Below are 21,782 nucleotides of genomic sequence, written 5' to 3' on the forward strand. Positions count from 1 at the left end.
AGATTTTTTTCCAGTATAGGTTATTACAGAATATTGAGTAGAGTTCCCTGTGCTATACAGTAGGTCCTTGTTGATTATCGATTTTATATATAGTAGTGTGTATGTGTTAGTCCCAAACTCCTAATTTATCCCTCCCCCATCCCCTTTCCCCTTTGGTCACCATAAGTTTGTTTTCTATGTCTGTGAGTCTGTTTCTGTTTTATAAATAAATTCATTTGTATCATTTTTTAGATTCCACATGTAAGTGATATTATATAATGTTTGTCTCTGTCTGACTTACTTCACTTAGTATGATAATCTCTAGGTCCATCCATGTTGCTGCAAATGGCATTATTTCATTCTTTTTATGGCTAGGTAATATTCCATTATATATATTCATATATATATATATACATATCTATCTATCTATCTATCTCACATCTTTATCCATTTATCTGTGGATGGACACTTAGGTTGCTTCCATGTCTTGGCTATTGTGAATTGTGCTGCCATGAACATTGGGTTGCATGTATCTTTTTGAATTAGAGGTTTCTTCGGATATATGCCCAGGAGTGTGATTGCTGGATCATATGGTAACTCTATTTTTACTTTTTTAAGGAACCTCCATACTGTTCTCCATAGTGGCTGCACCAGTTTACATTTCCATCCACAGTGCAGAGGGGTTCCCTTTTCTTCACACCCTCTGCAGCATTTATTATTTGTAGACTTTTTGATGATTGCCATTCTGACTGGTGTAAAGCGATACCTCATTGTAGTTTTGATTTGCATTTCCATGAGGATCCTTTTCAAATGAAAGTTCAATCCTACCTCTGCTCTCCTCAAAGGCTTCCGGATACTTGCATTGGCCTGGAAGCCCTTGGGATAATTGTCTCTTAGGTGAACACAGAACCTGCTTTCTTCCACCTTCAAGTCTTGGCTCAAACATCACCTCGGCACACTCTCAGAAATAGAAAATTAGCCCCCCAAATGTCACTTGTTCTTTCCCTGCCTGATGCTTCTCCAAACACATATTACCATCAAACAGACTCAATATTTTTTCTTATTTTTTTTTAATGTTTCTATCCTTCCTATATCCAGATGGACAGCTTCTTGATGACAGAGATTTAAAAAAATTTTTTTTATTGAAACATAGTTATTTACAATGTTGTGTTTAATGTCTGCTGTCCAGCAAAGTGGCTCAGTTATTCATATACATATAATACATAGTCTTTTTCATATTCTTTTCCATTATGGTGTATCACAGGATATTGACTATAGTTCCCTGTGCTGTACAGTAGGACCTTGTTTATCCATTCTATATATAATAGTTCACATCTGCTAACCCCAAACTCCCAATCCATCCCCCACCCCACCCCAGGAGCTTGATTCTCTATGCTTGATGACAGAGATTTTTGACGCTGTGTTCACTGATGCCCCCTGGGAACCTCCAACAAGGTGGCACAGAGTAGATGTTCACTAGTACTTGCTGAATAGTCTATAATTAAGTGTGTGTTACTCTTCCACCCAAAACCAGACAATGAAACACACACACACGCACACGGTGACATTTAAGACAGAGCCTGAGGGTGCTCAGGACTTGGAGAGGCAGGAATGGGGAGGGAAGGATGTCTCAGGGGAAGGGACTGCACATACAAAGTCTCAGAGTCACAGAGGTCCGGCCAGGCTGGGTGTGGAGATGCTGGGAGATGCAGGGAGAGGAGGGATCTGGGTGGAGAGTCCAGCAGGGCAGAGCCCGCCAGGGCTGCAAATCCAGCCAGTGGTGTGTGCACCTTGGTCTCAGGCCGTGGAGAGGAAACACAGCTGTTCCTGCTGTGCCGCAAGTGGATGGTAACGGTCTCTGCGAACAGTCCGGAGGCCTGTGTTTCCCAGGGAGATGGAGGCAGGAGGCGGGTGGGTTCAGAGACCCAGGGAAGAGACGAGGCTGTTGGAACGACTGGGGTCAGGATGGGGAGGAGACGGGCATCAGGACGAGCTGTGCTTAGGAGGAAGGATGGACAGCACTTAGTGATGATTGGATCCTGGAGAAGAGAAGGGGGGGGGATGAAAGGGGGGAAACCCCATCCTTCCTTCTGGCCTTAGAGATGGGGGCCACCTTGTCATCAGTGTGGCAGGGAACCCAGCAGAGAAGTGGGTTTGGGGAGAAAGATGGCAGCTCCACTTTGGGTATGCTGAGTGGAGCAATCCTGGGGGCCGTTCTGGGGCAGGTGTGCAGTGGGATGTTGGGTGGTAGGATGCCGACATCACTCACCTGAGGGGTAACCTGGAATGGCGTTTGCAACAGATGCGCCCCCTGCCGGCCTGGCGTTTGCATCGGACACGCCCCCTGCCGGCCTGGCGTTTGCATCTGACACGCCCCCTGCCGGCCTGGCTGCCTTCCTCCTGCGGGACGTCACTCTGAGCGAGAGAAGAGACCAGGCTCTGGTCAGATCGGGTGCCGCGGGCCGCTGACTCACTCACCCTGTTCCTTGTTCAGGGGCGGGGGCATGACTGAGGTGGGAGAGGGCAGGTCTGGCCCCACAGACCCTCTAGAACACAGCGGCTACCTTCAACCCTGACCCTGGGCGGGGAGGAGCCCCTGCCCCGGTGGAATCCTCACCGCCCCCCAAGCCCCACCCCATTCCCCCCCTCCCGTCAGCCTCCTGCCGGCCCCGGCCCCGGCCCCGCCCCCTGCAGCGCTGCTTCCAGGATGCAGCCACCTGCGCCCTGCCCTCCCCACCCCTCCCTCCCCCCTCTCCCTGGGGGTGCTCACAGGAGGGCGATGAGGCAGAGGGAGAGGAGCGGGATCTTGACAGCCGCTTCCCAGATGGCCGTCAGAATCACCTCTGCTGCTCCGCGCCCCGACTGCCCTAATTCTCACAACAGCCTTATGGAAAGGAGACATTTGATAGCCTCATTTTCCTGGAGAAAACTCTAATTTGAAAAGATACATACACCCCAATGTTCATAGCGGCTCTATTCACAACAGCCAAGACATGGAAGCAGCCTAAATGTCCATCGACAGATGAATGGATAAAGAAGATGCGGTATATATATATATATATATACAATGGAATACTACTCAGCCATAAAAAAGAATGAAATAATGCCATCTGCAGCAACATGGAGGGACCCAGAGATTGCCATACCGAGCGAAGTAAGTCTGACAGATAAAGAGAAATAACATATGACATCACTTATATGTGGAATGCAAAAAGTGATAAAAATAAATTTATTTACAAACAGAAACAGACTCACAGACATAGAAAACAAACTTATGGTTATCAAAGGGGAAAGGGGAGGGGTAAATTAATAGTGTGGGATTAAAAGATACACACTATTGGGCTGGGGCGGCAGCGCGGAGGTGTCGGCGGGCGGGGCAGCAGCCAGGAGCCGGGGGGTCGGGGCGTTGGTCGTGTTTCCGTTCGGGCCCGGTAGCCGCGGAGGGGACAGGGCGGCCGGAGCCGGGGCTCGGGAGCCGGCACCCCACGCGAGACAGGCGGCAGCTGCCGGGCCGCTCCCTTCTCCGCCCCCCGCGCGCCCAGCCGGGGGCTGACGCGGCCCCTCCGCCGTCGCCTGCGGGGGCCCTCGCCGCCCCTGCGGCCCTTCGCAGTCCCCAGCTGGCCGCGCGGGGGAGCTCGGGCCGCCCGGAGCTCTGGAGTCCTCAGCCGCTTCCGCCCGGGGAGAGCAGTCACCGCCCCCCGCGCCGCGCCGGCAACCCGGGCCCGACTGCAGGGCCGGGAGGCGGGGCCGGCCCGGCCTGAGCGCCCGCCTGGGCGGCCCTGGCACTCGGGTGGCCGAGAGAGCGCAGCCCGGCCCGCGGGCTGTTCGTGGATCCGGCGCGAGGCAATTTCCGCACCATGACTAACCTCTATGGTTCCATCCATCCCGCGGACCCGGTGTACCTCAGCACCCGCACCCACGGGGCCGTCTTCAACCTCGAGTACACTCGCCCGACGGGTCAGTGCTGGTGAACAGACGGAAGTTCTGCTTTTTTTTTTTTTTAATTTTTATTTATTTATTTATTTATTTTTGGCTGTGTTGGGTCTTCGTTTCTGTGCGAGGGCTTTCTCTAGTTGCGGCGAGCGGGGGCCACTCTTCATCGCGGTGCGCGGGCCTCTCACTATCGCGGCCTCTCTTGTTGCGGAGCACAGGCTCCAGACGCGCAGGCTCAGTAGTTGTGGCTCACGGGCCTAGTTGCTCCGCGGCATGTGGGATCTTCCCAGACCAGGGCTCGAACCCGTGTCCCCTGCATTAGCAGGCAGATTCTCAACCACTGCGCCACCAGGGAAGCCCTGGTGTTCTGCTTTTTGATCCTGTATCTTCAAAGCACGTAAAAACGCTTTCTGAAGCTCACAAAGACTGTGTAAATAATATAAGGTAATACATGCACGTGGTACAAAATTCAAAGGTACAAAAGGGTAAACAGTGAAACATTTCTTGATTATCGGCTGTTTGCTACCTGATCTGATGACACTACAATAGCACTATGGGATCTGAGAAAACTGAACAGCAAAGTATGCACTTTACATGGTTACACTAGCTGGGTGAAGAACATCGAATATGATACTAATACAAGACTCTTAGTAACGTCAGGATTTGATGGAAATGTCATTATTTGGGACACCAACAGGTTTGTGAATAGGAGATCATGTTAGGATTATGAACAACAAAAAAATGTTTTTAAGATGGTAAACAAATTCAGGGTCTGTCTTAGCTTTCACATCTCTTTAGGAGAAAGAAACTGGCTTTGGGAAAAAACAATCAGAACGTGATTCCATCTTTTGTTCCTTGCACTTAGTCACATATTGTGACTAAAAAACTTGGAGAAAATTACGTGGAAAGGAGACCAAGTAATATAGTTAATGATGAAAACTGGTTTATGAGTTTCCTGAATTTAAGGAATTTAAGGAAAAATATTTTTGTTATTATTTCCTTTGTGGAACTGAAATGTTTTTCACTCTTTGGTCCTTCAATTCTAAATCTATTTTGTAATTTTTGCACTGTGTTTTCATGCATTAAAAGAGTGGTTTCTCAGTTAAAAAAAAAGATACAAACTATTATATATAAAGTAGATAAACAACAAGGACCTACTGTATGGCATAGGGAACTGTATTCAATATCTTTTTTAAAATTTTAAAAAATTTATTATTTATTATTTATTTTTTTATTGGAGTACAGTCGCTTTACAATATTGTATTAGTTTATACTGTACGGCAAAGTGAATCAGCTATACATGTACATATATCCCCTCTTTTCTGGATTTCCTTCTCATTTAGGTCACCACAGTGCACTGAGTAGAGTTCCCTGTGCTATACAGCAGGTTCTCATTAGTTATCTATTTTATACATAGTATCAATAGTGTATAAATGTCAATCCCCATCTCCCAATCAATATCTTGTAATAACCTATAATGGAAAAAAAAATAATCCTGCTTTTACAGGTGGAGAAAGTGAGGCTCAGGGGAAGAAGGTAACTTGCCTGAGATAATGTGGCAGATAAGTGGCAGCATGTGGATTGGAACCCGGGCAGTGGGGTTGGCGAGGTGTTCCTCTATAACCACAATCTCTCAAATGCTCTGCACCCACCCAGCGGTCCTGCATAGTTAGGGGGCAGTCCACAAGACTACTTTCATTTCTTTCTTTTTTTTTTAAAAATTTATTTATTTTATTTTTGGCTGCGTTGGGTCTTCATTGCTGTGCGCGGGCTTTCTCTAGTTGTGGTGAGCGGGGGTTACTCTTCGTTGTGGTGCATGGTCTTCTCACTGTGGTGGCTTCTCTTGTTGTGGAGCATGGGCTCTAGTTGTGCGGGCTTCAGTAGTTGCGGCACGTGGGCTCGGTAGTTGTGGCGCATGGTCTTAGTTGCTCCGTGGCATGTGAGATCTTCCCGGACCAGGGCTCGAACCCGTGTCCCCTGCATTGGCAGGCAGATTCTTAACCACTGCGCCACCAAGGAAGTCCCAAGACTACCTTCATTTCTAACGCAAGTGGCAAGTTCAGGGGTCCCGAAGACCACCATCGGTTCTGATGATTCACTGGAAGAACTCACAGAACTCACTAAAAGCTATTATCCTCACGGTGACAGTTTATTACAGCATAAAGATATGGATTCACGTCAGTCAAGGGAGGAATGCACGGAGCAGGGTCCAGGGGAATTCCCAGTGTGGACTTTCCAGTTGTCCTCTTCACTGGAGTCACAGACAGGATTGGCTCTTCCCAGCACTGATGTGTGACAATACGCCAGCCAAGAAGCTCACCTGAGCCTTGGTATCTAGGGTTTTTATTGAGGCTCTGTTACATAGATATGGTTGGCTGTCCACATGGCTGACCTCAGATTCCAGACTCTTCAGAAGTAGAGCTGATACCTCGTGACCCAAAGCCTCCATCATAAACCCCTAGACTATCTGGTGTAGCACAAGGCCCCCAGGTAAACAAAGACAGTCTTATCAAGAGGAGATTCTAGGGCTTCCCTGGTGGCGCAGTGGTTAAGAATCCACCTGCCAATGCAGGGGACACGGGTTCGAGCCCTGGTCGGGGAAGATCCCACATGCCGCGGAGCAACTAAGCCCGTGCGCCACAACTACTGAGCCTGCGCTCTAGAGCCCACGAGCCACAACTACTGAGCCCGCGCGCTACAACTCCTGAAGCCCATGCGCCTAGAGCCCATGCTCCGCAACAAGAGAAGCCACCGCAATAAGAAGCCCGTGCACCGCAAGGAAGAGTAGCCCCCGCTCGCCACAACTAGAGAAAGCCGGTGCACAGCAACAAAGACCCAATGCAGCCAAAAATAAATAAATAAAAAATAAATAAATTATAAATAAATAATAAATTAAAAAACTTAAAAAAAAGAAAAGAGGAGATTCTAAGGGTTTAGAACCTTCCCAGGAGTTGAGGACAAAGACCAGACCTCTCTTTGGTTAAAAAACCCAGAAGTCAACCGAGTAAATTTGAAGATCTACTTGGCTTTATTTAAGTGATTCATTAGTTGGACAGCGTCCCATTTAGCAAGCAGAAAGGCGCTCAGAAGGGTTGTACAAAATGTAAAGTTTTTATAGGCAGAAGGAGGGTGGGGCAAGTTACTAGCCAAAGAAAAGAAAAAAAGGATTGTTTCAGGCAACCTCACCTTTCTTTGGGGGAAAGGAAAGGCAGGGGTCTTATTATGTAGATCACCTCACCGGTGCCACCCCTGCTATAAGCAGCTTTTGGCAGGAAGGAGCCCTTTGCAGGAAAGAGCTCCCTGCGGGAGGACGCTCTGTCTTCTCACTAACCTTAAACGAGGCACCCCCATGCTCTACTCATCTCTGGCCCTAGCACACCTTTCATATCTTTTGATCACACAATACCTTGCCTAACTTGTTGGTTCTTATCATAGATCAAAGAAGCAGAAATGAAGAATAAGTAATTAACAGATGACCAGGTCTCCGCCCTAGCTCCCCCTTCAGTAATTTTGTGATCAAACTGTGTGAACAAGATAGCATCTAAACAAAAATCACACGAAGTCCACAAGCCCGCACACAAGCCTGCACACGATGGGGAATGGCGATGACTCGGACCCTCTATCTCAATGATTAACTGAGATTACTTCCCTTTTTCCTTTTAAAAGCTTTCATGGCCAAGCAGAAACTTCGGAGATGGTTTCTGGGGACACCGAGTCCACCACCTCCCCAGATTGCCAGCATTCTGATTAAAAGCAACTATCCTTTCTACCGACATTTTTCTTTCTCTCGAGCATTGATTGTTTGCGTTTTGTTTTTGTTTTTTGGCCACGCCACGCAGCATGTGGGATCTTAGTTCGTCCACCAGGGATCAAACCTGAGCCCCCTGCAGTGGAAGCGGAGTCTTAACCACTGGACCACCAGGGAAGTTCCTCAAGGATTGATTTTTTGAGTGGTGAGTAGCTGGACATGTGTGTGGTAACACTGGGAGAGGCTGAAACTGCCTCTAAGTTAGTTATTAAGTTTTGGTTTGGTGATGTAGCTCGGCAAGAGTGACCCCATTTTCGGCCCGTTATATCTCTCTAACAGTGTGATTCCACTTTGGTAAAAATATGGACATGTGCACAAGTGCACATAGCATATCAGAACTGAAAAGATATGTAGGAAAAAGCTGGATATACCTCTGGGTGGTCAAATAACTTCAAGTTATTTTTGACAGTATTAATTAAATTATAATAGATAATTGTGTGTTTATTTATAAAATATATATTTTTATGTATATAGTTATACATAGGAAATGTACACATGTATAAATATTTATATATTTAGGTAAATATGTAAATATTTTTCTAATTAAAATTATTTACTAGAAATATTTATGTTTATGAATATATATTTAGAAAATATGCATAACATAATTTTATTTAAAATCCTTATTAAAATAGTATTTGTTCTATTTTTTCTTTGTTAAGAATTTTCCAAATTTTCTTCAGCCACTGCATTCCTTTTTGCAGTTAAGAAAGTAGTATGTGTTATTATGAAAATAAAAGATGAACATATTCCAGGGAATTCCCTGGCGATCCAGTGGTTAGGACTCAGTGCTTTCACTATAAGGGGCCCAGGTTGGGGAACTAAGATCCCACAAGCCGGCATGGCCAAAAAAAAGAAAGAAAAATATGAACATATTTCCAAGTACAGTTTTGAAACCACAGAATGGTTTTGGGACTTAGTAGAGCATAGGTTCTTCTGTTTCAGTGCAGAAAGAATTCAGCGAGAGGCAGAGTGGCAGGTGAGGAAAGAGTTTATTAGTAAAGAACACTTGTGAGAGATACAGCAGGCAGGCAGGGAAGTGCCACCCCCAGAACTTAGTGGGCTACAGTTTTATAATCAAAGGAGGAAAAGACCACCTTCTTCCTTGTTCTTTGAGTCTTCCATCATCAGCTCCTCCTACATGTTGGGCAGGGGAGTTTTGACCCTGTATGGCCCAACCAGGACTGTCAACGGTGCTATGGAAATGAGCATAAGGACTGTAACATATACTAAAGTATGGTAGATCATCTCAGGTTTCAGTATAATGTCACCTTTCCCTATATTTTTGTTTTTAGGGCACGTAGAGAAACATGTCGTAGGAATCATTAACTTACTGACCTCACTGGGCAGGATGTGGGTCTCAATCCACCATTGTTTTATTGTTTGGGGGAATGTCTCATGCTTTCCTTGCATGTTTTTTTTTTTTTTGCCAAGCAAGCCCACTTGGTTTTGCGGTTAAGCAAGCCTGCTTTCTTGAGTGATCATTAACTTACAGGGGTCTCCCATACTTTTTTCTCTACTTATAATCCCATAGTGGGATTAATGATTTAATCACCTACTTTGTCCCTTTATCTGTCCCTATCAGTTTGAAAGACCTTGGGTTTTTTTTTTGCAGATATTTAATTCTTATTTTCTTCTTCTTTTGTACACAAAAGGTAGCAACAGCATATCTATTTTTCACTTTGTTTTTGAAAGACCTTGTTGATCAGACACTTCTGGGATGTGCACTCTCTCCTCCACCTTCTCTGTGTCTCACCTCTCTGTGTCTGCGTCTCTCTCTCTCAATCTGGTCTCAATAAGCACACATCACATTCTGCACAGCTCTATACCCGCTGCCCGACTCCCTCTGCATGGAGTACCTTTTGCTCCTCTCCTGCAGCATTACCCCTGATGCTGAATTTTAGGAATAGCCTAAAGGCCCAACATCAAGGGAAATCGTTCTATAAATTCTGGTTCAGGCATATAAGAGCGCGCCCTGCAGCCATTCAAATTGGCCATGTTGAGGAACATTCAATGACAAGGAGAGATACTCATGTGAAATAAAATTCACATTTTATGGTAAGACAAGAAAAATTTAAACGTAAAAAAATTCTTCTCTGCCCTTTGGCCTCCTCTCTCCCCGCACTGTGCATTGTGTATCTGCATTGGGCATCGACTAAACCTCCCGCATCAGCAGAAATACCAGCTCAACCATCAAGAGCGACATTCTCCCAGCATCAACAAGGCAACTCCTTAAAAGATAGCATTCCTTCTTGATCTTGTAAGGGGTCACATGACCTACCATGATGGTGACATTTAGATCCAGATTACGTAAATTGTCAATAATACAACATTTGATGTAAAGCCCTCTGTCTCAGAAAACTTATATTATATAACTGTGCCTTGATTTCTTTTTTTGTTTTTAATTTATTTATTTACTTATTTATTTATGGCTGTGTTGGGTCTTCGTTTCTGTGCGAGGACTTTCTCTAGTTGTGGCAAGCGGGGGCCACTCTTCATCGCGGTGTGCGAGCCTCTCACTATCGCGGCCTCTTTTGTTGCGGAGCACAGGCTCCAGACGCGCAGGCTCAGTAATTGTGGCTCACGGGCCCAGTTGCTCCGCGGCATGTGGGATCTTCCCAGACCAGGGCTCGAAACCGTGTCCCCTGCATTGGCAGGCAGATTCTCAACCGCTGCGCCACCAGAGAAGCCCGACTGTGCCTTGATTTCTAACTGGCAGAACAGTTCTCAGAAATTTCTGAGATGCTCTTCCGAGGTTACAATCCTCAAATTTGGCTCAAATACAATTTTCCGTTTATTTTCTTAGATCGACTGATTAATTTTTTCGTTGACACACGATACTTTGGGGGGGGCGGCGGGGTGGAAGCAACCTCAGGAAGCTGGTCAAATGGGATGACAAAATTTGAAAACTGGGCACAGCACTGCCTAGTGTTAAAAAAGAAATAACAAGAACAGAAATCAAGCATTTGCTGCCCACTATAGTAAACCAAGAATTAATTGCAGTATCAAACCCTTCCAGAAACGTGAACTTTATTTTTTATCTATTTATATTTTTTGGCTGCACCGTGTGGCATGCAGGATCTTAGTTCCCCGATTAGGGATCGAACCCGTCCTCCCTGCAGTCTTAACCACTGGACCGCCAGGGAAGTCCCTCAGAAGTATGAACTTTAAACAGTCAAGCTGAATTTTCCTGATTAACACTAATGAGGTCATCTGCATGATAAAAGTCCCTACCTTTCCCTTTCCTTGAAAGATAGCCTGGCCCCAAATAACCCTATCTTTTCTTTTGTTAATACTTTCTTACCCCACCCTCCTTCCCTATAAAAGCCTTTCGGTTTGTACTGCTCATGCGCAAAGCCCCCTTCTAGTTGCTAGATGGGATGCTGCCTGATTCATGAGTCATTGAATGAAGCCAATTAGTTCCTCAAATTTCCTCAGTAGAATTTTGTTTTTTTTAAGAGATTGGTGACAGCGACAGGATCCAAAGGGAACTTGTTCTTTAGTAAAACATACAGAGGTTTGACCATAAGAGAGAAATTTGGAATCCAATTTTAGTAATAACCAGCTAGCCCAAGAAAACTGCAGAGTTGGTACTTAGTTTTGGGTTTGGGGCAACTTAGATCATCACGAAACCTATCTGGATCTAGGTGTAGCCCTCGTTCTGAGAGCAGATGCCCTAAATGTCAAACCTGGGTTTGTGCAAACTGCAGTTTTTCTTTGGCAACCTTACGTCCCTTTAAGGCTAACAGCTTTAGGAAGTGGATGCTGTCTTCCTGTAAAGAGGCTTCAGGAGAGCAAAGAAGCAAGTCACCCACATATTGCAGCAAAGTAGACCCTTTAGGGAACTTTATATCATCCAGATCAGCCTTCGGGATTTGTGAGAAATAATGACTCTCAGTAAACCCCTGAAGCATTACGTCCAGGCGAATTTTTTTCTTCCCCAGTGAAGACAAAGAGGTATGCACTAGATTCATCAACTGGAATATACTAAGGATCGCACTTCATAAAACAATTACAGTAAAGAATCTACTTCCAGTGGGAGTGGGTGCCCACAACATATGAGGGTTAGGGATAACAGTGTCAAGGGATAACAATGTTGTTTATTCCTTGAAGATCCTGGACAAACCTCCATCCTCAGCCCTTAGGTAGTGGCAAAACAGGAGTGTTACAGGGGGCTGGTAAAGGGATAATGAGGCTTTGAGCCTTGTAATCTTCTATTATGGTCTTTAAGCCTTGAAGGGCTTCTTGACTTATAGGATATTGATTAATTCTGCAAAGTGATTTTCAGGGATCTATTTGAATTTTGCTGGGAGATGTGCTGTGACTTTTGCCAATATCAGTTGCAGATTCTGCCCATAAGGAGGGTGGTACCTGATTCAATAGACAAACGTCCAGTGTTTCCAGAATCAGCATTAGTACTGCCAGAGATGGAACAAATACAAGATATCAGAGTGTCATTTAATTCACCTGGTTGGCTGCTGTGATGACTACTGTCAAATTCTAGAATTATTTCCCCCTTTTGGGAGAAAGATATTACAGCATGATACTTTTTCAGGGAGTCTCAGCCTAATAAATGGATAGAGGTGGAAAAGCTAGGGAGAGAAGGGTGAGTATCTTTCAAACGGCCTAAACAGAAGGGAACAGGTTCAAAGGCAGGAATTTCTGGAGGTTTCTTAGAGATCCCCACGATTTGAATTGTTTTAGTACTCTGAGGCAGGGCTGGGTTTTTTTTGTTTGTTTTTTGTTTTTGTTTTTTGTTTGTTTTTTTTTAACTTTGTTCTCATAGAATTTTTTTTTTTTTTTTAATTTATATTTGGCTGTGTTGGGTCTTCGTTTCTGTGCGAGGGCTTTCTCTAGTTGCGGCAAGCTGGGGCCACTCTTCATCGCGGTGCACGGGCCTCTCACTATCGCGGCCTCTCTTGTTGCGGAGCACAGGCTCCAGACACGCAGGCTCAGTAGTTGTGGCGCACGGGCTTAGTTGCTCCGCGGCATGTGGGATCCTCCCAGACCAGGGCTTGAACCCGTGTCCCCAGCATTGGCAGGCAGATTCTCAACCACTGCGCCACCAGGGAAGCCCCAGGGCTGTTTTATAGTAGTGGGGATGAGCACCGAGAGTGTGTCTCCAGTGTCAATTAGGACCAGAGAGATTTATTCCCAATCTGGAGAAATGTTTCTGCAAACCAATTAATAGGGAGAATTGGGGAGAGCCCCTGAAGTTCCTCAGAGCCCCTTCATTGAGAACTGGAAGGACAATGGCAAGGCTGATTAGAGGTTAAGCCCTTTAATTTACAACAGTCCTTTCCACTGTCCTGGATCTTTGCAGTAATAGCAGAAACTAGGAGGGTTTTGCTTTCTTTGAGGGGTCTTCAATTGCTGGAGTTGAAGATTAAGAATTCTGGTGGTCTTGGGACTTCCCTGGTGGTGCAGTGGTTAAGAATCCGCCTGCCAATGCAGGGGACGCGGGTTCGATCCCTGGTCCAGGAAGATCCCACATGCCGGGGAGCAACTAAGCCCGTGCACCACAACTACTGAGCCTGCGCTCTAGAGCCTGCGAGCCACAACTACTGAGCCTGCGTTCTAGAGCCTGCGAGCCACAACTACTGAGCCCGCGCACCTGCAGCCCAGTGCTCCGCAACAAGAGAAGCCACCGCCATGAGAAGCCCGCGCACCGCAAGGAAGAGTAGCCCCCGCTCCCCGCAACTAGAGAAAGCCCGCGCAGCAACGAAGACCCAACACAGCCAAAAATTAATTAATTAATTAACTAAAAAAAAAAAGAAAGGAAACCTCGCTGGGGAAGGATGCTCACTGATGCAGAAAATGTTCACAACTTGATGCTAAGTTAGAAACGCATAATGCAAACCTGCATCTGATAGGACCATGCTGTGAAAAGTACAGATTAGTTAATTGATATGGATATAATATTACAGTGTGTATGTATGTGTTTTCCACAGCTTTATGTGTAGACACACACACTATATATATACATATATATATACATATATCTGTGCAAAAATTGTAGAAACTGTTAACTATCAACAGTGCTATTTCAATTTCCTTTTTCTCACTTTATGCTCTGAAGTTCTTTTTTCTTCACAAAGCATGTAAATTGTTTTTATACTTAGAATGAGAACCAATAAAATTAAAACAACATAAAGTTTGTTGAGACCCCCATAATGCCATTTCTGCAATTGTTTTCTTGAGCTCTCTTCATGGATGTGTCCAAAACTACCTAATTTGTTCATCCCCAGGGCGGTTAGAATAGAAAGAAGGAAGGAAGGAAGGAAGGAAGGTGGGAGGGAAGAGAGGAAGGAAAAGAAGGACAAGGAAGGAAAGAAGGAGGGAGGGAGGGAGAAGGAAACAGAGAGAGAAAGTGGGACTGTTTCCTGGCCACCTCTGGGGAAGTGTGCAGGGCCAGCTCAGCCCCTGTGGTCATAACTGCTCTTAGGAAGCACTCGATTGTTTGCATGTTCGCGAAGCAGTTAGGACAGTGCCTGGATACAAGGCCGTCCCTGGACCCACTGCTTGAGACCCCTTCTGTCACCGGATCCTCTAGCCTTCATCTCCTCATCTGTATCTCTCTTGTCCCTGAGTCACTGACTCATTTACCCCCTTTTTCCAGTAAAAATCAGAAGTCCTCAAGGGATGTTATTTCCTGCAAACACATGGCCATGGGGTCTGCTGGTTGCTTGACCCAGTGGCCAGTGAGGAAGAGACCCTCAGAATCAGGCAGGGGGTTAAATCCCAGCCCTGCCTTGAGTAGCTGAGTGACCCTGAGGCAGCCGCATAACCTCTGTGAGGCTGTTTCCTCATCTACATAAAGCGGTTACACTCTGCGTTTTACAGGATCCTTCAGGGCACCAGGCACAGAGTCTCACACAGGCCAGGTGCTCGGCAAATAGCCCGGGAAGCCATACGTGCGTCTGATTGTTTTTTAGAAGAAAGCTACTGTCAGACTCCAGCGCCCAGCTGGGACCCAGCAAGGGCACCGGTGGTCTTCCGCACCCTAGTTCATTCCCCTGCCTGATTCAGAAGTGAGAACCGCCTCCTGGAATTTTGAATTAATCCCCCGTCTGAACTGGGGGTGAGGTTGAGGTGGGGGCAGGCGGGGAGGGAGAGTGATGAATTCTACTGTTCAAACCCAGAGGGCCTCCTGAGTGGGGCTGGACAGTAGCCAAGTCACATCATTTTAATAGGGACCTTCCTCTTGGAGGAGGGCTGAGGTTTTTACCCAGGAAGCGCAGGGAACAGAGAAGGAACTGAGTGGACGGGGTTTTCTGCCTGTCACTGCCTGGAGCCGCCCACCGAGGAAGGGTCACCCCAGGATCGCAGCTGCTGGTCCCAGGAAAAGTTGGGATGGTTGTATGTACAGTGATTGTGGGAGGAGAAGGGAACAGGGACCATAGTCCTCGTCAGCAGAGAATCAGGACTGTGAGGTGCCCTGAGAAGTTCTTCCAGATGTAAATTGTCAGGATTTGAGACGGGTACAGGCTGACCCAGTCACAGGCTCCCAGCTCCCTCGCCTGTGTAGACAGATTGGAAAGAGACGCGTGCTATTGCATCTCAGTGCCATTTCTATATGTTCTGCTCACACATCCCCCCCCCCAATCCTTTTTTTGTGGTCTCTGTGCTTACTTATTTAACCACCATATCTATGCATTACAGATGTTTCCAAAATCACCTCATCTGAATAATAGAAAACTAAATACATCCTGTGTTAACCACTGCATATACCCATTGACAGAGGTGGGCACATGTACTCTTTCTATATCTACACTTGTATCTCCATAAAAATATCAAATCACTCTGTTGCACACCTGAAACTAATATAATATTGTAAGTCAACTATACTTCAATAAAAATAAATAAATTTAAATTTCTTTTTTTACTGAAGGTAAATTTATGTACAGTGAAATGCATAAATCTGACCTGTATAATTCAATGAGTTTTGATAAATACAAACACTCATGTAACTACTGTCCCAATCAAAATATAGAATATTTCTAGCATTCCAGGAAGTTTCCTTGTGTGCCATTTAAGTTAATACCTAACCCCCCCAACAGAGGCAGCTACTGTTGTGAATTATATAGATTCTATATACTGTTACTATAGATTAATTTTGCCTATTCCCGAACTTCATATAAGTAGAATTGCAGAGTATGTGTTCTTTGGCCTCTTTCAGAAACCAGTATGTATTCAAAACTCATTTTGTATTCAACATGTATTCACCATGTATTCAAAATTCATTCATCTTGTTACATGTGTCAATTGTTCACTTTTTATTTTGAGTACTAGTGCTCTGTTGTATGGATATACCACACTTTGGTTATCCATTCTCTTGGGGTATTTGGGTTGTTTCCACATTTGGCCATTATGAATAATGCTGCTGTAAGCATTCATATACAAGTGTTTGTGTGGATGTTTGCTTTTATGCTTCTTGAGTAAATCTCTAGGAGTGGAATTGCTAGGTCATGGAGTGGATGTATTATGCTTAACTGTACATGAAACTGCCACAACATTTTCCAGAGCAGTTATACTATTTACATTCCCCCCTGAAATGTATGAGTTCCAGTTCCTCCACATCCTCTCCAACGTTTGGTGTGCTCAGGTTTTAAAATTTTAGCCACTGTAGCAGATGTGATAGGGCATCTATTGTAATTTTAATTTTCATTTCCCTGGCACCCAATGGTATTTTCCTGTGCTTATTGGCCATTTGGATCTCTTCTCTTCCACAATATATGAACGAGTTCTTTTTCCCATTTTAAAAATTCGTTTGTCATCGGTGTAAAAAACAAAATTCAGCGGAGCACATTTATGTATCTAATTGGCTTTATTAGTCAGTGCATGAATCAGACAGCATCCCAATTAGCAAGTAGAAAGATGCTCCAAGGAGCTGTACAAATGGAAGGCTTTTATAGGCAGAAGGGGGCAGGGACAAGGAAACAACGAATTACCCCATCTTGCTTTGGGAGATAAAGATGAATATGGGATATTATCTCACTAGTGCTGACCAGGAAATTCCAGATTGACTGGTTAAAGGTCACATTCCTGGGAGCTTGAAACTGCAATTAGGTTAGGTATTAAGTATTGTTTGCTGACATGGTGCTTAGCACATATGACTCCATTCGGGGCCTGCTACATCTTTTTTCAAACATTGTTTATTAAACATGGTTTATTAAACATGGTTTATTAAACATGGTTTATTAAACATGGTTTATTAACTGGTTTAAACATGGTTTAAACGTGGTTTATTAACTGGTAAGAATTCTTTATATATTTAAGTTCAACCTGTCTTTCAGGGATCTATCTGTCTATCTATCTGTCTCTATAGACAGATATATAGATTTGATTTTCTCCCAACTTATAGCTTACCTTTTATTTTCTTAATTCTGTCTTTGATGAACAGAAGTGTTTAATGAGGTCTAATTTAAATATATATTTTTTAAGCTTAGTATTTTGGATGTCCTTTAAGAAATCTTTGCATATCCATAGACATTCTTCTAAGTTTCCTTCTAGATCAATGCCGTCCTATAGAAATAGAATGCAAGCCACATACGTAATTTAAAAAGTTTTACTAGCCACCGTAAAAAAATAACTTGGTGAAATTACTTTTAATCATATTATATTTAACCCAACATATCTAAAATATTATCATTTAAACATGGACTTGTCAACTGAAAAAAAATGCACAACGTGAGAGTTGTGAGTTAAGTTTTATTTTGGGCAAAATGAGGACTATAGCCTAGGAGAAAGCATTTTAGAAAGCTCTGAGAAACTGCTCCCAAGAGGTATGAGGGAAGGTGAGTTTATATGTGATTTTGGTGAAGGGAGAGTAAATGCAGTCAAGCACATATTTTTTTGCAGAAGGTTTCTGCTAGTCTCGTGAAGGTTACTCCTAGTCACGAGGAGCAGACGTCACCCTGAAGGATTTTAGTGCTTTTCTAGATACGAGGAGATGCAAGAATTGGGCTCATAAGATTTTCTCCTGAAAATATCTAACTATCTGAAGACCTGTTCTGCCAGTTTTTCCCAGAGCACAGAGGGCCTCATTTCTGCTCTCCACACTGAGCTCCTTTCAGGGGGTGTTGAAGGTCAGCAGCAGCAGTGGCTCATAATTTGACACTTGTAGAGGTAGATGGCAAGGGCCAATTTGTAGGTGACAGAATCAATATTAAAAATTATGAATGAGGTATTTTATCTTCCTCTTTTGCATACTAAGGTTAGCACGTTTCAAGTGCTCAATAGCCGTGTGTGGCTCGTGGCCGCCATATTGGACAGCACAGCTGTAGAAGTGTCATAGGTTTCACTCTTACTTTTAGGCTTATGACTCATCTTAGACTAAATTTTTTCTGTGCGATGTGACAAGGGGGTCAGGTTTATTTTTTCCAAACCTTGATCCACTTGTTTTACCACCATTTGTTAAAAAATCTTTCCTTTCTCAGTCGGATAGACACGGTGCTGTTCAATTGACCATGCATGTATGTATGCACGTGTGTATGTGTGTATGTGTGGGACTATTTATGGATTCTGTTTCATACCACACTCTCTTGTTTACTCTAGCTTTATAATAACATCTGATTTCTCCAACTGTGTTCTTCTTTTTCAAGATTGTTTTGCTATTCTAGGTCCTTTACATTTCCATGTAAACTTTAGAATCCACTTGTCAATTTGTGTGTGTATATCATTTATATCACATATACTTATACATACATATATACACAGTTATAAATATACATATGTATACATATACACCCATATACATGTCTGTTGACTGGGATTACTTTAAATCAATATGGAGAAAACTGACATCTTTCCAATCCATAAACATGATCTATTTTTTCATTCATTTGAATCGTCTTTAATTTCTCTCAGCAATGTTCTGTGTTTTTCAGTGTGGAAGTATTGCATATTTTTTTTTAAAGCTGTTCCTTTATGTTTTTGGTGCTCTTATAAATGGGCTGGGGTCCACTTTTAGGACCAAGTTGATCTGCACTGAGGGTGGAAAACTTTACAGGAGTAAAATCCTATCAGAGCACCTGACACCAAGTGTTTGCTGAACACAGCCTGGATCCCTGAGCTTTGAACAGAAAGGTCCTACTGGGAATTTCTCCTGACTCTGGAGAAGACCAGCATTAGACCTCAGTCCCTGTATGTTGGGTCCCTCCTGGAAATGCCCACCCACCTGGCCTTCACCTGCCTCTGTCTTTGAAAGCCGAACTCAAGAGGTGGCTTTAGTGCCTCATCCAGTTCTTTGATTTCTTTCCACCAAGGCTACTTTATGAAGTGATTGCTGTGATAGATTCCTTTCTTCGCTTTGGTGCTATAGGTGAATTTGGGGATCATGTTGTTTCATTCATCAGATGGTCGTGTGATCACTTGGGAACCTTCCTCAGTCATTTGGTTTGTCTCTCTAAGGGGGGGAGATCATGAGCTGCTGCTTGACCCCCATCTCAACCCAGAAGCCCACCTTTTACTCCCATTAACTTGTCCACCCTCAGTGCAGATCAACTTGACCAGATCTCTCAAAATTGGATCATATGAAGCAGCAACCATTTTGCTTTTAGGAACTTACCCCACAGACATACACACACACATGAAAGTAGACACAGGGTTATTCCTTGCAGTGTTTCTGTTAGTAGATTAAATGAATGCCATGATTTTCTGCTAACAGACAAAATCAGAATGCATCCATGTGATGGAATGCTCCACAGTCATGGAGAAGAAGGAGGGCAGTCTTACTACTGGTATCCATGACCTCTTATCTTTTAGGTGAAAACACCAAGGCTCAGGGAAGCAAAGGGACACTGGTTAGTTCCTGCGAGGGGACCGTGCATCTGAGGACAGACTCTGCTGAGCATTTGGCATGTTGCGTGCTCAAAGGTACTTAAAGAAACAATTGTTAGGGAAAGCAAAAGGAGGAGGCAGGAGAAGTCATCAGGACAAGGTTGATGAGGGGCTTTGAGAGGTGGACCCTGCCGTGCGGATGTTGCCCTGCTCTGGGGGAGCCGAGGAGGGAGTGGACACGTCTGAGGGGAGTGAGGGGCCAGGGGGACAGCTGGGCACAGTGGCCATGGGGGCTGAGGGGGGGGGCACTGGGTTCACCCACAAGGGGGTCTCTGGCCACTAGGGTGGGTCCAGGATGAGTCAGGGGCCCAGCCCAGCCCTGAGCAGGAAGCAGCTCTGCTCCCTACAGCCAGGCAGGGGGCTCCTTCCTACGTGTGCTGTTTCCTCAGAAGACAGTCATGGTCAAGTTCATGGACAGTCTGGGACGGAAAGACTTCGTGGATCCATGTCAATGGTGAGGCCCGGGTGGACATGGGCCCCGTGTCCCCAGAAGCTGCAGAAATGGGGAGAGGGTGGGGGTGGGTATCCTCCTCACCCCATCCCAGACTGGATTCCGGGACCCGTTGCCCAAGGCCCTGACAGCCCCTCCCCGCTGCCCTCAGGAGCCCGTCCGTCGGGGGCTCAGGCGGCCTGGCCCAGCTCTCACAGTTGAGGCGGACAGTCCTCGCTGTGGTCACTTCGGCTCCAGGCAAGGTCACCTGACAGGGGAGGTTGGTGCCGTGGTCCTGGGGCTGTGGGGTGAGGGTGAGCACTGAGGAGAGGTGGGTCCTCGGGCCCAGGGAGGTGAGGGCAGCTGGTGTCCAAGACAAGATTAGGGGCACGTCCCACACATACGCCCAGGGCACAGAGCAGGTCAGGTTCCCGGGGCGGCCAGACTCCAGGGTCCCAGAGATGAGGATGTCGGGCATGGGGGTCAGGGCTGATGAGGAGAGGGAGAGACAGGGGGGTTAGGAAGAAGGTTAGAGGCGCGGCCCTGAGAGAAGCCTCAGGCTTGGGTCCAGCTCCTCCCTCTGAGCCCCCACCTGCTTTACCCCACGCCCCATCTCGGGAGGCGCGTCTCATCGCAGCCCTACCCAGGGGCCTCTAAGGCCTTCCCCTGTGACCTCTCCTGCATCCTACTCCTTATCCGCCACATACAAGGAGAACAGGTTAGACATGTAGTTCCATTTCATTCTTCCTCTCTCTATCCTAAAAAAAGTATTTTCCATCGTCCCTCCTCCTGTCATCTCTGATGTCCAGCAGTTGGTCTGGGGGTCCCCAAGGAGGAGGATTCAGCCCTGAGTTTCCTCCTGTAGCTTATGATCTGGATTGTGTGTGGCCACTGGAGCCTCCCAGTCTGTATCTTGGAACCAGTAGCCGTGAACTGGGGTAGAGTCAGTCTAGCAGCTCCTGGGATAGGAGAAGGAGCAGGGCACGTGGACACACAGGCCCTCCTGCACGGTCACTAGCCCCTGCACTTGCAGCATGTAATCCCTCCTGGACTCCCTCTGGCCCTCGGCCCCCTCCCTCTACCACAGCAGGGCCAGCGGCAGCGGCAGAAGCATGTCTGGGGTTGACAGTGCCAGGGACCCCCAGGGAAAGTCTGTTTCTCAGGGTTCGTCTCTCAGGAACCAAACGTTGCAAGATTTAGAGGAGGCCCCAGCAGGAAGATGTGGGTGAGGTCAGAACAGTGAGCCTCTTCAGAGGAGGAACTTCACAGCCAAAGACTGTTGGCACCAGGGGAGCCCTTAGAGATCGACCACCCACCACCCCACGTCCACTCCTGGGGACACTGGACCAGGGAAGGTGAGAGACTTGCCCAAATTCACACCCCATGCTGGGCCTGAGCTCCATTTCCTGCCTCCCTGTCAATGCCCTTCCCCTCAGGGGTCATTTCCTGCAGAGTGAACGTTGGTCCCTTCTGGCCAGACCCCTTGAGCCGCAGGGTGTAGTTTGCGGAGGTCGGTCCAGCCGGGGTGGGACGTAGGGACATGGGGGTGGAGGGTGAGGAGGTTTACTGTCCTCCCTCCCTCCGTGTCCGGGCGACCGGCATCCCCTCCCTGCTCATGAGGCCACACACCGGGCCCAGACGCTGTCCCTTGAGCCACTGTCCCGTGGGGAGGCAACAGATGTCCCAGCACCCGGAGCTGTGATGCAGGGATGCACGGGGGGTAGGGTGTCGCCATCCCCACAGGGTTGGAAGTTGAGTGTCAGGAGGACAGGGTGGAGGGGAATCTCGGGC

The 21,782-nt window shown here is 46.1% G+C and overlaps 1 protein-coding gene across 1 annotated transcript; it reads right to left on the reverse strand.

The window, feature by feature from the left end:
- Positions 1–711: 711 nt before the first annotated feature.
- LOC309649632 (uncharacterized protein) lies at positions 712–21,529 on the reverse strand. The gene is made up of 5 exons (XM_082439786.1): positions 19,934–21,529; positions 3,353–3,924; positions 2,750–2,852; positions 2,249–2,394; positions 712–1,972 (listed from the first exon to the last, which is right to left on the reverse strand). The coding sequence occupies exons 1-5, from the start codon at positions 20,467–20,469 to the stop codon at positions 1,548–1,550; spliced, it is 1,782 nt and encodes a 593-aa protein (XP_082295912.1). The 5' UTR covers positions 20,470–21,529; the 3' UTR covers positions 712–1,547.
- Positions 21,530–21,782: the final 253 nt, after the last annotated feature.

The sequence above is a fragment of the Balaenoptera physalus genome (genome assembly GCF_965194825.1).
Source record: "Balaenoptera physalus genome assembly, chromosome: 19".
NCBI lineage: Eukaryota > Metazoa > Chordata > Mammalia > Artiodactyla > Balaenopteridae > Balaenoptera > Balaenoptera physalus.